Source organism: Rhipicephalus microplus, chromosome 3, assembly GCF_043290135.1.
Source record: "Rhipicephalus microplus isolate Deutch F79 chromosome 3, USDA_Rmic, whole genome shotgun sequence".
In the NCBI taxonomy this organism is placed as follows: domain Eukaryota; kingdom Metazoa; phylum Arthropoda; class Arachnida; order Ixodida; family Ixodidae; genus Rhipicephalus; species Rhipicephalus microplus.
Genome location: NC_134702.1, coordinates 7,918,512 through 7,935,762, shown reverse-complemented (window position 1 = coordinate 7,935,762; position 17,251 = coordinate 7,918,512). Strand labels below are relative to the sequence as shown.

At 42.4% G+C, this 17,251-nt stretch overlaps 1 protein-coding gene across 1 annotated transcript in view; it reads right to left on the bottom strand.

The window, feature by feature from the left end:
- LOC119183274 (nonsense-mediated mRNA decay factor SMG5) overlaps positions 1-17,251 on the bottom strand; it is a 114,183-nt gene that overhangs the window by 47,253 nt on the left and 49,679 nt on the right. Inside the window, exons 7-9 of the mRNA XM_037433641.2 lie at positions 12,188-12,289; positions 5,073-5,147; positions 4,803-4,936 (exon numbers count right to left, since the gene is read on the bottom strand). Coding sequence (XP_037289538.2) covers positions 4,803-4,936; positions 5,073-5,147; positions 12,188-12,289 — 311 coding nt within the window. The remainder of the gene's footprint in view (positions 1-4,802; positions 4,937-5,072; positions 5,148-12,187; positions 12,290-17,251) is intronic.

Here is a 17,251-nt window from a genome sequence, read left to right as displayed (position 1 = left end):
CCTGTTGACTGCAACACTCTCACCTGAGATTGCTTTGAAGACTAGGCCATGGGGTGTTTTGAAGCGGCTGAGCCACCCGTCGTGTAGGACGAAGTTCTCAACACCCATTTTCATGGCAATCTCTCGAGCTTTCTGCTCGAGAATTGGTCCGCTTATGGGCAACGGTGTGGCTAGGGTTACGTCCAGACGTAACTGTAAGCATCGTGATCGTTACGTCCAGATGTAACTAGAGCCAACAGTAGCACTAGGTCTAGACATAATCATAGCCACTGCTTGCGTTACATCCAAGGTACTACGGTGACGTTTGCATAGGCTAGATTTTCATGGAACTTCAACTATTTACAGAGAAATGTTTTTTTTTTTTCATTTTTTTTGTGGCCTCTACAGCAAGAAGTGAATACTTGATTGTTTCAGTTGCGCAACACCATTTACATACAACCTAAACATGCACAAATACAACAATATGATCACGTACAGTGAGAAATACTTGCCACCGAGGGCCAGTACGCCATTGATTGGCAGACTGCGCTCTCCCTCGCGTAATAGGAATGTTAGGCCGGCTTCGTACATTAATGCCAATCAACGGGGTACTGGCCTGTGGTGACAGCAGTGTTTTTCACTGTGCGCGATTGTTTTTGTTGTACCTGTGTGTGTGTGTGAGTTTAGGTTGTATGTAAATGGTGTTGCGCGGCTGAAACAATCAAGTATTCACTTTTTGCTATAGCAGCTACAGAAAAAAAATTAAAAGAAGCATTTCTCTGTAATTAGTTGAAGTTCCATGAAACTGTACCACTTGGCTTTTTAGTTTGCATGAATGAACCACTGAAGGGCGTGACTGGAGCATTTGTTTGTGTGTGTGAGCAGCCGCGCTAACCGGCCTTAACAGGCGCTAGTTCAAGCTTGATATCACAAGGATTTTGAAATTGCCAACACTTCACGAGATGGTTTATAACAGATAGATGAATAAGGTCACAGAACACCTACATACTACCATTTGATAAGGCTGTACGCGTTACATTGGGCAGCCACTTACGCTGCTTAGTCAGAATACATTAAATACTAGTACTAGCACTGTGCAGTGAAGGATTAAATTTCACTCAGGCCTTCATTGTAGCCACCAATCAATTAACCTCACCCTGGTAATTTCTACCTTATTAAAGTCTATTTTGCTTCACTGCCCTAAAACCTACAGTGCTTAAACCTACAGTTTCCACCATTATCTAAGACTACAGGTGAATCCCTTTACAGAACAGTATCATGTCTTTCAGCATCAGCTGTTTCCTCCTCCTCGTCTACAAATATGCACTACACAATGTCCTTATCCCTTCGTATTCAGCTTGGTAAATCGTGGTCCGCAGTACTCCTACCTTGGCTTAATACAGCAGAGAACCACCCCAAAAATTAGTGTTTATCTTGCTTGAACATCTGATCTCATGCACAAGACCGCATAGCCCAACGTCAGACCAGGTACCACGACATCTTTCCAAACCCTCTCTAACATTGCACTTATAGCGATTCCACACTGCCCTATTTTTCATTTCAAACCAGAAATTTTCAACTGGTTAACCTCCCTGCCCTTCACACACACACACACACACACACACACACACACACACACACACACACACACACACACACACACACACACACACACACACACATGCACACACGCACGCACACACACACGCACGCACACACACACACGTATGTATGTATGTAAGGGAAAGAAGTGTATACTTAAGTAAGGGCTCGTTTTTCCGTGTTTTTGACACATATGTTCACCCACTTTTCTTTCTTCACATTTACTTTAGGGTCTAATAACTTCGCCTATACATCCCTTGGCATTATTATCTGTTAGGTCTCCCTAATATTGTGTTAAAAACACAGAAAAAAAGAGCCCTTAAGTATACACTTCTGTCCCTTGTTCATTAACGAGGGTCTCGTACTGGCAGACCTGGTGCCGTTAGGTTGTATACGAGGGACTATTGGTCAGCTGCCAGCTCGTAATAAGTTCACATGCTACGTGACGCCAAACTGGCTCATAAAAAGTGTGCCACACTTGTCGCCATGGCTACTGGTGGTGCTGACTGACACTCCCACATTTAAATTCACATATAAACCCAATAAAGTGGCTGGGGGGATAGCCGTCGTGGTAGCTCAGAGGTAGAGCATCGAACGCGTTATTCGAAGGTCGCAGGTTCGGTTCTAGCTAACGGCAAGTTATCTTTTCACCCACTTTTCTTTCTTCACATTTACATTACAACGTGGTCTAATAACTTGCCCTATACATCCCTTGGCATTATTGTCTGTTAGATCTCATTAACATTGTGTCAACACATACACATGCACGCACGTGCACACACACACGCACACACACACACATCGGCTATAACACAACGTACACATGAAAAAAATATCTTCATGAAGACAAATTGGCCCATTGAAGCATTACTCTTCGTATGTGTGTTGTGTGTGTGTGTGTGTATATATACATATACATATATACATATATGTACATTACTCCCTTAGGTACCCAGCCCCATTGCTTATATATTTGCCAAGATATTTGTATTTATCCGCTATCTCCAGCTAGACTCGTGTATTCTATGACTTTCTTACGTTAAAATGATGACCACCAATTTTTCCTCATAGAACTTCAAATCTAACCTATCTCACACTCAATACCACAGATGGCTATCGATCCCTGCAGATCTTCCTTGTTGTCATCCATTATTACTAGATCATATGCATGCATAAATGCTGGTATTGACTCTTTAATGCATTTTCCTTGAAAAAAAGAGACGCTGAAGCCAAGCCGACCCCCCCTAATTTGGCCACTATTTCATGTCCAGCCGTAACGATGATCAGCTGGTAAAGTTACGCCCGTCGTGTGGTTCACAATATGCACTTGAGTTTGATAATCATTTGGCAGTCTCGGAGGTTTGGCCGTGTGTCACTGGGATATTCTTGCTTTTCGGTGCACTTAAATCGCTAACACTTACTATTTTGCTGCAGCAAAACTGCACGGCACTCTAGCAACGCAGTTTTGCACGTCTGCCGTGACCACTAAGGCTATTTTCTTTAAGAAAAAAAAATATATAAGTGGCACGCTTGGAACATTAATGCTGCAATGTTTTAAAGAATACTGTGAAAAAAAAAAAAAAAAGATTGCAGAGGGGCTTGAACCAACGACCTCACCGTCCTGCATGTCTTGCCTCAGTCTACTACGCCACAACTGCCAATCGGTCCGGGTGGTTCAACAAGCCGGTTTTGTATTGTTGTCATGCTGGACGTAACTTTAACATTTCTTATTTTCACATCTGGATGTAACTTTAACAGCTTCTATCGTTACGTCTAGACGTAACACTAGATACTCCATATGGGCAAATTGGAACTCCGTGCACGCTTGAACCACAAAAAAAGAACTTTTTCGAGTTGTTCATAAGGCAGCGTCCGCATTCACATCCATTTAGATGTAAAGGTCCCATTCTTTGAAGCGCCTTCAATCTTTTCTCTGTCTTTGCAGATTCGCGAAAGCGTTGATTTTGGGATGTATTTTTTTCGCCACCTCCGTCTTGGGCAAGCCGCTTCGATCAAGCTCCTGAAGAATTAGCAGCTTTTTTTTCAAGCGAGAGTGCATGGTGCGGCCGCTTCCTTTCCATCAGGCTGAAATAGCACTGTGATCTACCTCACTTAGCCACATAAATATGCCTAACACACAACTGACTCGCCGATTTGGCTCTCACAGCCACTACAAGTGAGAATGGCTACTGGATTGGCTTGTCTCGAGGTGTTGCCATGGTTATGAGACTACCTTTGGCCTGAGCGAGTCTATGCTGTGTTTAGAGTTTGTGCCGTTTAACTGTAGGTGACCAGTAAGCACTGTTTCGATTAACTGATAAATTTTACTACGCAACACATAGAAACCCAGCCATATGAGCCCATTTAGTTTCGTTAATAAGGCATTTTTGTTTACGCGAGTTTCATTTATTGGGAGTCCACTGTATGTGCAATGCTCCGTTTTGTGTTCATTTTTTGTGCATTGACTTCCTTGGTTTCTACAGCCAAGCATTTGTGTAGCTTTGGCGCTTAGCTCCGCCTTCCACAGCACACATGATTTGTTATTATTTAGTGCAATCTCAGGTTGTCGTCAGTTTAGTTAGATTAAAATTTTATTCAAAGTATGAAGGCCTATCAGGCCTCACCCTTTAATGTGAAGCTGTGAGTGGCTGCGAAATCTTTGTGGTGCTTACAGTATGCATAACAGACGTCAACACAGCAACAATAACTTCATAGGTAAATGAATATGACAATTTTTACAACTAAAATACCAGACAAATGAATCAGTCAAGTGCTTTGTCCTCAAGCCCCTGTCAGGGTCCTATTTACTGTTTCTCGCTCCATCTCATATTCTCTGGGGTTTTCGATCTCAAGAAGTTGGCGGGAGGGTAGGATGGCCCTTTGTATAAAGTCCTATATTTTACAGCTTACAGTTCACATTCACTAACACCGATCATTTTTATAATTGTATTAAACATTGCTTGGTTATAACTTATATGTCACATGGCTGTAGACTTGTGTCGAGCCCTGCTAATAAACAACCTATCGGAGAGGGCCACCTAGGGTGTTAGTGGAATGCAGGCTTGCCTCCCTTTATCGAAACCACCTAAGTTCTTGTGCATAGCGGTGGGATCAGTACATGACATGAGACACCCTATATACCTTATGTGGGGCTCAGTGAGTCTGATTTTTCCTTTAGCATGGCATACAATGCGTAAGACAAGAATTGGGACGGTCCTTACCTGACTTATGCAGCTTGTCAGTGCAAATGATGGCCATGGCGGCTGCCTGGAAGACCAACTCTGCCTCGTCCTCAGGTTGCTCCAAAATGGCAGTCAGCTGTGACAAGCACTCCTCACACAGGCTCTGCAGGCCACTAAGAAAAAAATTTGAGCTCCAACTACTTTCACTAAACCAGGCAGCAAGAAAATAAAGCACTATAAGATATTTCACAATAATGACAATAGTAGTACTGTACCATTATAGTCTATAGAACTTATTGTTATACCAACCTGGTGTCACTGTACGTGTAGAACTGCTCGCACAATCTCAGGTAGCCGCTTGTAAAGAGTGCTGATGGTTTGCACCTGCAGCAAAATTAAGATGTGAAGTTGGGCATACTATTTCTAAAGAAACTGACACATACTTTGGTTAGCAAATGTTAAGTGTATAATATTTCTTGACAGTGCAGTTTAAGTTCCGAGAATTCCAACAAGTTCAAGGTCAGAATTCTTAACAAACGCTACGATGATAGTGACTGAAAATTCATGTTCAAAATGCACTCACTCCCTATGCTTTTCATCGATTGCTATAGAGAACACCCAGCATGTAATGTAGGGTCACAAAAACAGCTAAAAAAAAATGCTGTTCTAGCAGTCTAAGCTGTGACAAAACGATTTAGAATTAGTCAGGTAAGACAATGGCAAATATAATTAAGATTGTGTGTGGAGCACAAAGTGCGATGTTCTAACTGCGTCTCATTATGCTATGGTAGGAGAGCCACTTATTGCAAGACCTGAAGCTAGTGATCACACCAGACTAAAGTTGAATGCATTGCGCAACGTTTTGTACTGCATTGTCAATTTAGCAATAGCAAAGCAAAGCCCTGTGTAGCCAAGTCATGTGCTACGCCAGGAAACGGAAATGCTGCACAGGAAGACATAGCGCTGGTGCTTTTTCCTCGACATAAGAACACTGGCATACAAATTTTCTGTATTGTTTCCTAAGGCCACAGCAACACGATGGAGAGTTTTGAATGACTGCCAGTAAATATCTTAGACCTTATTGACCACACTGGCTCAGAAAAAAGCTCATTCATTCGAACTGAACAGCACTTGTACTTTTCGATCGGAGAAAACACATCGATATGCACAATGATTAACTTGAACTAGGAGCCCCTGGTTTTTTTATCACTCCTTGCAGATGTCTGCTCACAGTGATCAAAATGACAAAATTTACTACTGGTGCAGAACAGCGAAACAGCAGCATTTCTCTGCAGATGAGAATTTTGGACAATTCACTGAAGCTAATTGGACAAGCTGCAAATTATGCTCATGAAGTTGAGACAGAAGAAGTGAAAGCAAATGCAAATTGGTGATTACTTTTTAATTTTTGATTGCATTTTTTTTACCATGTAACTGAATGCGTTTTGGAGCTCACTGCTTACATGAATAGATGCCACTGCTTGTTTTTTTGGCAAATAACTGATTAATCAATTATTCCTGTTTGCTGTGAGAGTAAATATAAATTTAAAGAACTCATCTGCCACAAACATGTAGCGATGCCTGATTCGTAATAACTAGTCACAAGGTGGCTTCTTTCGGTTCCACCGAAGCAGTGTGGGGCAGTGTCTGTTCATTCTAGTGCCTGCCTATTCATTCGAACTCCGCTTATTTCGAACAATTTTAGAGTCCCCTTTAAGTTCCAATCAATGAGCTTTCACAGTACTTGTAATTATGAGAGTTGTACACATGTGTATAACTAAGGGCCATAATGTGCTCTGTCCTATGACAACTAGTGGGTCAGGAAATTTGAGAGCTGCAGTTTTTGACCTTGTATATATACAACTCAAGTACAGTAGAGCCTCCTTGATACGTTCCCACTTATTACAATTTCTTGGATCCTACGCTCGCAATCGCGAAAACTAGAAATGCCCCCATAGTGCAGCTATCTGTGAACTCCTGCAGCTATCTGTGAACCACACACAGACTCGTCTGAGCTGCCAAAGTCTTCAAACAGTTAAAAAAAAAAATTTCTTGTATTTTTTGTAGCACAGTGGTTTTCTTTCTCAGCTGGCACCTGGGCACGGCACGTGAAAATGCAATCATCCTACACTACAACAGCCAAGAGAACACTACGAAGCAAACCATCTCTTCAGCACACGATGCACGTGGTGTCTCTGCTACACAACATGCCACTACGGGCTGGCATTCATGTTAGCGGGCAAAATTGATATTGCAGGACTCTATTGGGGGCAACCTATAACTCCATCTCACAAATTTCTTTCAGCACTGTCAAAATTACAAGGCCTCTTAGCGAATAGGAAGGCGGTTAGCGTCTACACATGTATTCATCCGCGGCGCGTCGTTTGCTCAGCATCTCCTCGACGTCTGCTTGCATCCATAGGGAACAGAGGTGCTTCTGTGCAGCTACAGGACGATGAAAAACGCATGTGAAATAATGGAGTGTCATCAGAAGAATGTAGAGTGGAAATAGAAAAAAGTCCACGTGGTTTTCGTTTTGTTTGTCATTTACTTTTTAAACAGCGCTGCACTAGGTCGCATGAAATTTTACTTAGTTAGAGTTGCTGCATGCCCTTTTAAAAGCTTTGTACCACAAGATTTTTTTAAAGTGGTTTATTACAAGTCGTGAAAGCATGACGCGAGGAGGCGAGCTTGCAACCTTTGCCACTCACCCGGTGTATGCTGCAAGCCAAATTGCTTATCTGCCTTCTTCAATATCGAAGCAACTCAGAGCCGGAAGAACACATGACGCTGACGAATCAACATGTCATGCGCACACAAGGTTAGATCCGTATGACATGCCTCTGCGAGGTCGAGCACGCAAACGGTGTTGTGTCGTTTCGACGTTCTCTGTACTGTAGTGCCCATTTCTGTGGGATGGATCCCTCAAATATGAGCGCATGTTTGGAGAGGCTGGCATGGATCTTGTATTCTTACCTATGATACACAGCGTCGCACCACTGCAACTGCTCTAAGGAACGATGCACCAAGAAAACACCAAGCGCTCTGAATGCTGGCACCGGCACGATGCTAGAGCGGCTAGGACACCGATGCAAGCAAAATGTATGCAGACTAGTCTCACATCTCACCCGATACGAAGTTAAAAAAATAATATGCATAGATTTCTTTTTCATGCTGTAATACTTCTGTCAACCTTCATACTGCTATTCAGGTAACAGATTGCAGAAATTACACATGAATAATTCTCCCAGAGTCATATACTACTTTGAGGTATGCAGGACCATTCCTTGTTGTGCGTCATCTCCCCCATGTTGGGGAGATGACGCACAACATCTAAACAGAAAGTGATTCATCTCTGAACCGAAAGTGATTCATTTGATCGGGCGCGCGCCGATCAGATGAAATCCAAGCGGCGTTTACCTCTTTCCTGGGCACCTAGCATTTCAAATCTTGGCAGAAGAGAACATGAGCACCCAGTGCATGCACTCCTCTTGCCTTCTCGAAATTCTAAAATCTGGTGAAATGCCCTTTAAGATGTCCACCGTCAGAAGAGAAATGGACCCAGTGCGGTTAGATCAAGTTAATATGAGGCACCCTTCTAGTCTCTTGGTGCTCTATTTCCTCCTGTGTTTCTTTTCTCAGTCGTGCCGAAAAGAAAGAGACCGGGGACAATGTTTATTCGATGGAGGACACTTAAGTCACCATGCTGGACTAGGAAACGAGAAAGCTGGACTAGCAAAAATCGCATGGCTACGCTGAACCACATCGCCTTTGTACCATCATAAACTAAAACATTTCTGTTTGCGTTTCTGTCGTAGACACTGATTCCACACTATTTCTTCGAAAACTTAAATTTTGTTGAAGTTTATTGCGCCTATACTTACAGTTTTGGGAGCCTAAAACAGTGTTTTGTCTGCCTATTTTTGGCGCCTAAAACCCGGTTTTTTAGTGCCTCCAAATTCGACTTCTACATATTAGTCAGCATGTAACATCCTGTAAAAGTGGTTTCACTGCAGTAGAAATGTGCTCAAAGATGAAAGCACCTATACAAGTATATAAGTTCACACATAACATTTTGTAAAAATGGCTTCACTACTGCGAACTGGTGCTGAGCCGTGAAAACACATAATCAAAAGAATTACCCGCTGCCAAGAACCCCCACATCAAGGTTATATGAAGATATTACCTTCACATCAATTCATTTTTTTTAGTTCGAAACCCCTTATACTGACTTATATGCTCCAAGTATAGTGAATTTTAAAACGTAACATAATTTACAAGCTATCACTTACATTCTACAGAAGGTCAAATCCTGCTACTATTCAAAGTTGTTTCCACTTCCCTTGATGCAAAAAAAAAAAAAAAGAAATTTGCACAGTTCTTGTTTAAATTTTCAAAAAAATATTGTGCAGGTTAGCTTGGTCATGACAAATACACCTCTCGCCCTTTATAATATGTGATACATACACTATTCGAATTAGATTAGAAATTATTCTACCAAAATCACAATTCGCTTCGAGCCTAAAGCTCACTACTCGCCCAAGCCTAGCTATATCGAACAGTTGAGAAATACTCTTGAATTTCCCATGCAAAAGTATGGAGCTGGTGCACACGTATATCGAACTACTGCACAGCAAGTGCATTTTCCTTAACGAATATTCATCATTCTTAGGCCATGTTCTAACAAGTTATGATCCCTCTTTGCACAAAAGTGATAAAAGGGCAGCGTTGATCTGGTTCATTGCGCTGCACATGCAAGTGCAGCGGCACGTTCAATGTGTGATCTGTTGGTTTTAATGCACGGATATGGCGTTTTTCAAAGGGGCTGATTGCGGAGGGCAACAAAATGAAAATGCAAAGTGACTCTGAAACCATTTGCATTCCCTTCCTTTTTGTTTGTGCATGATGGCATGGGGCCCGAAAAGCATAGCCTTCAAGATGCGCAACCTTACGACGTATATTTGGCGCTTTCGGTTCTAAAACGCACATCTCGGAAGCAACACTTTTCTTGCTATTTGCCCCAAAGCAGTGGCTGCCTGCTACAAAGCCACAAATACCATCACTATCACCAAAGTGTTGACAGTGGGAACTTGTTCCTTTGTTTTTCGTGGGCAGCTGCCAGCATTCTTGTGCGGCTTGTGGGCTTCTCGCTTCGTTCCTGACAAATTTTTACTCAAGAGACAAACTAAACAATGCTCATAGTTATAAAAGTGATAACTCATGCTTGGAGTGACATCAAGTAAAGTTCTGCTGTGAAATGTTTCCTAGGCTGTGTTTGAATTCTAGACAGCATCGAGCTCATGTTGTCCGAGAAATGGAACGCGTCAGGAAAATGGTGTCTACGCCACTTCGCGTCAAAAAGAAAAAGCTAACAGAAACAAACATAACTTGACCGTAAGAAGCAAGACTTTATGGACTAGTTTCATTCCAAATTAAGTGTGGTGGCTTGCAAAATAAATTCTCAGCTCGTTCTTTAGCATATTGTGAGCGAATTGTGATGTTGGCACTTGTTACGATTTACAAAAACCGTTTGGAGGCCTGCAATGCTTTAAGCGGTAAGGGGGCAGACTGGTCTTAGACACATTTTTGTTTATACCATAAGTGATCTTGATCAAACTACACAGGATTATGCAGTTTTTTCTGCTGGTTTCAAATATTTAATTAGTTTTCCGGTAACTCATCTTGTTCCTGAGACCCGTGAGCTTTGATGATAATAAACCAAAGAATACAATGTTTTAGAAAACTTTCTTCTTGTTATTCTAATTTTTGTTAGTTGTAAGCGTTGAAGTTACTCTCTCGAGCACCATTAATTTCTTCATGCCAGCAATTTCTCTTTTCTTCTGCTGTATTATTTTGTACGTTTCTTATGCCTTGTTTCAGGACATCTTGCATGGTCAGAGTTTAAGCCTTGCTCAAAGAAACCCAGAAGTGAACACTGGTGCGTAGGTGTTCTTGCTTTGTGCTTTTATTTTCTCTCACTCAAACAATGTTTTAGTTAACAGTAGCATTCTGTTGACGAGTTTTTCCTAGCAGCATTCCCAAGCACTGCATATGGTATTAATTTGTAGCTCTGCCTGCTTCAGGGTAGCTGGTCTAAAGCCAGAAAACCTGCCTGTGGAAGAGGGTTCTGTAACAATGCAGCCCCTCGACTTGATGTTGCATTGTTACCTCCTGGATGAGTCAAGTCAGTATGATGGATAAGAATGGGACAGAAATTAAGGTGGATCGAAATGAAAGGAGAATGAAATGAATGTCATGCTTGGAATTTTTCCAAAAATCAGCAACACTATATCACACATATGCATGTCAAAAATCAAGTGGTTGCACCCATACTGTAAATCTGTCCTTAACCGAAGGTCTGTTAAGGGGGCAGACTGCTCTTAGACATTTTTTGTTTATTTCTTCAGTGATCTTGATCAAACTGCACAGAATTATGCAGTTTTTTCTGCTGATTTCAAATGTTTAATCAGTTTTTCTCTAACTCATCTTATTCCTTAGATAACCTAAGTTCAACACCTATTGTTCAAGGCTGCCATAGAAAAAAAAGTGCTTAATTAAAGGTGATATTTAAGAAATGCCATCATAGGCTAATGACTATAGATTGAAAATATGCAAGAGTTTTTTGTTTTAAGGCCTTTTTTAATTATTTTACAGCAAAATGAACTATCCATTTTCAAAAGCAGTTGAAATTATATTACAATTTTGGTGAGTAATTAATTAAAAAGGCTTGTGCTCAAAATTCCGCTGCCATACTAGCATTCTAGACACATACAGGTTTAAATTGCAAAAAAAATTATTGTTGTACCTGCCCTAGCTGCAGAGATATTGAGGCCTCAAAATTGAACAGTTGCAAATTTACTTTTTTTGAGAAAAATGAAAAAAAACAAAACTGAAAACACACAGCTTTTTCAAAAAGCAACAATCGTGGTGTGCATGTTTTGCAATTCTCATAAAGGTGCTCATAAATTGGTACTAGAGCTTCGGACACAAGTGCCAGCAAATTATAAAGAAGCCTTGAAGTCGGTTCCTTACTTTTTGCAGGTTCTGCATGTTAACAGCACCAAGAATATGGGCAGTTAGAATGACATTACAAAAAAAATTACCACTTCCTGGAGTGGGAAAATTTGCAGAGAGATAGAAAAGTACTTGCAGAAACCAAATGTGTCAATTTTAAAAAATGAAATTTTTTGTCACTTTTTGGTCCCAAGGACCAGTATGCCCCCTTAAGGACGCCTATTTTGAATTTCAAACTATCGATATATTGAACTATTTCGCGATTCCCATTGAGTTCGATATATCACAGATTGACTGTATTATTTTCCTTTAATTGTAGGGTTAGGAATTGTAGGGTTAGGAAAATTTATGGCTGTGCCCGTACAGTGTGGAGCGTTGGCTGATATGGATCAGGTGTGAGGTCAGCTTACCCGTCTCTCAGTTGATCCACAGGAGACGGCTGGCTGCTGTTCTTGTCTAACAGGCGCAAAAGGTTCCCCTGTGCCCCTTCAAATGGCTGGCTGCTCTGCAAGCTGCACAACAAAGAGAGCACGGCTGCTGCCTCTAATGATGGCACAAGAGCAGGTTCTAAGCTGAATACTGCAACAAAATTGTTTTTGCGAAACACCTTTTGTTAAAATTTCTTGACGAGGGAAAAAAAAAAAACAAACTTTAACGTGTCTTCAAAAGTGCTAACATATAAGCTTAATAAAGCAGTAATCAACATGCATATTTTGTTGCTCCATAAATGCAAAATGTGCTATAAGAGTCACTGTAAAGAAGGGTATGTGAACATTCGAACTTTTAACATTTTTCCAAATAGTGCTTGCTGTTCTACACTCAAGACCTCATTATAATAAAATGACATCTTACACGAAAATGGGTTTGTTATATCCGAAAATTCGTTATAATGGTACATTCCTAACACTACATCTATTGCAAGACTAATATTCATTTACTCCATTATAAACAATATTTCGTTATATCCAGAGTAGTTATATTGAGGTTTTAGTGTATTCAATAAGAACCATCTGGGAATTGAGGCTAGCCCGCTGCTATTGCGCGGGCTTTTTCGTTCTCATGTCCTAACATGACTCTTCCCTCCTCTGCGGTCCGTTAGCACTGGGGAAGCGGGAGTGGCATTGACCCCTCTCATCCCGATGTCGACAGTGGCGCTGCGCTTGAGCCTCCGGGGACGTTTCGAGAGCGTGCGTCGGGAGAGAGACACCTCACTGGATAACAAGGGGTGAGCACACATTTATTTCCGGTCCGTTGGCTCCCTTTGTTTGGAGCTCGCTCGAACTGGTCAACGGTGCCTTGTGCCCGTGGCGAACGCTTACCTTTCATTGGCCCTTCCTAGCGTTAGGCCGAAGAGTGGTGCGATGCGTTAGCACGTGGTCGTACTAAGCCGACCCGTACCTCTCGAAGTCAACGCAAGCGGAGTTTGCCCTCGCTTGAGCGATCGGGCCCTGTTATCACTGAGCATGAGATCGTGCAGCAGAGTTGCAAGGGCCGTTTCCCTCAGCGACGTGCTACCGTGAACCCTTTTGCCCATAAAGACGCGCTCGCAGCATTCTTTGTGTTGTATTTTTCGGTCATGGTGTGGATAAGCCTCGTTTGCTTTCCCGCTACCTTTTGCAGTGGGCGCTGTACTGCGTTTTTGGTGTTGCGCAGACAATAAAGTGTTGCGACTAATTTCAGAGCTGTACTGTGTACTTGCTGCGCTGCGCTCGGTGCCTTGGCTGACCGAATGTGCTTGTGCAGTGGCGTTAGTCACGCAAGGCGACGGTGAAAGCAGCCCTGTAACTCGACAAGACAGAGCCCACGCTAGTGGCCGTACTCCTTTGGGATACGTGTACACTACAAACAGAAATTTAATATTAGAGTTTTTGAACTTCTGGAAAATAAACACTCCATATGCAAAATTGCTGCCATCTGTTGGCTGTTGTGTGCATACCGCCATGTTAGAGGCTCGCAGAGTCTGCGTGTGTTTACGCAGAGTCTGTGTGTGTTTACGTATACGCAAGACGTATCGACGTGAGACATGTATTGGCTGATAATCACAACAGTTTTGAATGCATAAGCCCAATTGCCCCTTCGTGTAATGTTACAAGATCTTTTAAAAGTACATGCTGCTATGTTGACGATGGGAAGGAAAAAAAGAAGCAAGCACAATGCACTCTCATAGAAAGTGAAATTTATTCTGCTGGCAATTATTTTATGCTTGTGATGCGCTGCAAGGTATGGAATATATATATATATATATATATATATATATATATATATGTATACGGACAGTGAAGAGGCTGAAAAAAACCAGTGGGCGAGGATGTCGATCGCTTGCGGTGCTGACTTGGTGCACATGAGCCCACATATCTGGCCACTGTTGTGGACAAGCCAGGCCAGAAGCAGCGTGTCTTGATGCAATCGTAGGTCTTGTGAAAGCTTTGATTAGTGGCAGCAATGTCATCGTGGGAGAACTGGCACCCACTTGTTACTGGTGGGATGGTAAACGTAGTGCTTGAGCAGGCCATCCTTAAGGCGAAATTGTCGAAGCTGGCGTCTCAAGTGGCTGTGAGGTGATTTAAAGTGAAGAGAGCGAACAGAGTGCGTGGTGGTCGGTGACGACGAAGTGCCAACCATAGAGCTGTAGAGATACGGGCTGAACAATAGCCAGGCACTTCTGCTCCGTGATGGTGTAGTTCCGCTCAGCTGTTGACAGAGTCCAGCTAGCCTAGGCCACTATCTATATATATATATGTGTGGGAAAGTGTATACTTAAGGGCTCGTTTTTCCATGTTTTTGACACAATATTAATGAGATCTAACAGACAATATTGCCAAGGAATGTATAGGAGAAGTTATTAGACCAATTGTAATGTAAATATGAAGAAAAAAAAGTGGGTGAAAAGATAGCTTGCCGTGAATAGGAATCGAACCTGCAACCTTCGAATAACGCGATGCTCTACCACTGAGCTACCACGGCGGCCATCCCCCCAGCCACTTTATTGAGTTTATATGTGAATTTAAATGTGGGAGTGTCAGTCAGCACCACCTGTAGCCATGAACGCAATAAACACATAAAAATGATCACAAAAAAAGTAAAGAGAAAATTTAGCGATCAATATTAAAAGGAAAATGAAAATACAGAAAAGAAACATATCTGGGCATCAAGCAATGTCACTGAAACATGTCAAGAACTACGTATGCAGTGATACGGCTGTTTCCTTCCTAAAGAGAGTGATCGAGACAGTGCTAATGCCCTCTTCACTAACATGCATATATAAACCGTATACCGTTCTACCAATGTGTATGGGGGAAGGGAGCTTGGCCAAGCCGTGACTGAGCGGCTTTTTTTCCCTTCTTCGCAGCCATCGATTGCATGCCGTTTCGAAGACCTTGACAAGCTCTGTCTACACAGAGCTTCTCGATTTTTGCCAGCAAGCTTATCTTATATATCCAGATATTCTTTCATTTCCGGCTTGTGGAAACGTTTTCTGGAGGACATGCAGCTGTAGTTTTCTTCCTGTGGTTGTGCCACTCAAGGACACAGGTTTCAGACATGCAAAATATACGCAATGCAGCTGTCTCAAGAGTGTAATGTAACATTCCTTTAATATGAGCTTTCCTAACGAAAGACGCGAGCATCACTATTTCCACTTCGCGCGCAACTAATCTGATGCAGACAAAATGTAGCCAAGTACAAAATGAGTCAGTGTGGACTGGAATTAAAATGCATTCCATCGTCATCTTGTTGCGTTGCATTTTGTGATGGCACCGTCATTGCATTTGCGATGGGTGGTTGGCTGTTACTTATGATACCAATGTGCTTTCGGTTTCATCCTCAATCATCTTGTTTTCTGAACTGCAGTGCAAAGTAAGCCCCTGATATAAAAGTTATTAGTATCACCGCAAAAAAACAACAGTGAAATATTAAGTTATTGAAAATGTGACAGCTAGCTGCACAGTTTCGTAATCATTCAGCAGACAGTGCGCTGCCACCAGATCTGCAGGTTACCATACACAAGTGAGTGAGTGAATAAGTATTCAGTTTTTGCAGGTTAATGGGTTCGTTTCCCGCCTAGGAGTCGGCCTAGTCTCCAGCAGCTTCCTTGGCCTGCTGGATTGCGCAGAGTTGATTACTGCATTTACTCACGTAATGAACCCACCTTCTTTTTCAGAAAAGTTGATGCCAATTTGAGTGGAGGGTTCATTAAACGGGACAGATAAAGGCCTGGGAGTTATAACAGCGGAAACTTCGCATGATGGTTTTGCTTATTTTGGTCTGTGAAATGCGCACAAATCTTTTTGGTAGCCTGAAGCTCTTCTTGCTTTCTCTCGTAACGAACGCGCACGGATCGACCCCGAAGTGTCGTCCAGCCACTCGGTTCCCATGCTCAACCAACTGAGTTTAAAACCAGCCCTGTAGTCAACGTACCGACTAAACGCGCTTTGAGCAGCAGGTGTCCGACTAACTTCTCTAAGACAAACTCGACAACAAAAACGCAGCGTTGGATGGCGGCGCACAAATGTAGCGTGCGGCGCGCTGGCAGCGCGTGGCGTGTTTCTAATCCGCGCCATCTCAAAGGCCTTTGTGCTTTGTTTTCGTGCCGCTGTGCTAGAGTGGCGCTATAAGCAAAGAGGTTTCTCCTGCATTCGACAGATGGTGCTCTGCTGCAAAAGGCCCAACTTTAAAATTTTTATTGATGCCGTCCGCGTTTGCACTGCTTGCAGCTCTTTAGCATCATTGCAAAACTATGTTCTGACTTTCGTTGTGTTGTTATTTTGTGATATAATGACTTGACTAAATGTTTTTCCGATCGCCAATGTAGCCTTTATGGCTTTCCCCCAGAAATAAAATGAACAGATACATTAAATTTTTTTTTTCAGGGACTAAGGTGGGAGGCGGACTAAGGTGGGGGCGGACTAAGGTGGGAGGCGGGCTACTCATGCGAGTAGGTTCATTACGATAGTAAATACAGTATCTACCCCTGAACTGAGAAGCATGGTCCGCCAACGTACACGAAGGTTCTCATTGAAGAGTGCGTGTCCAATTTTACCAATTGGTGCTGAACACTCCCAGAGAATATGCACTAGTGTAGCCCTACTGCGGCAATACTTGCACGAGTGCATCACATACAAATCTGGGTTTCTTAATTACAGGATTCGTGTAGGTGCCTGTTTGTAAGTGTTGCCACTGAATAAAGTGGGCACGGGGTGAGGCGGGAAGTATTCCCTTTGTTGAAGTTTATAGTGCTGGGTAATGTTGTTGCATTTGGTTAATCTATACTCCCACTCCTATACCTCCACAAGAGAGTCCGTGCGAGTGGTTTTAACCGCAGATCCCGCTCAGAACGCAAGACCTCAAGTCACGTTGTGCGCCACCTCGTTAAGGGGAGATGCTGGTCTTAAAGATTAATTTTTTATTAGAGATATTTCAATGAAATTATGTGTGTTATATGTGTTTCTTTCTCTGTTTTCAAAAATGTAAATAGT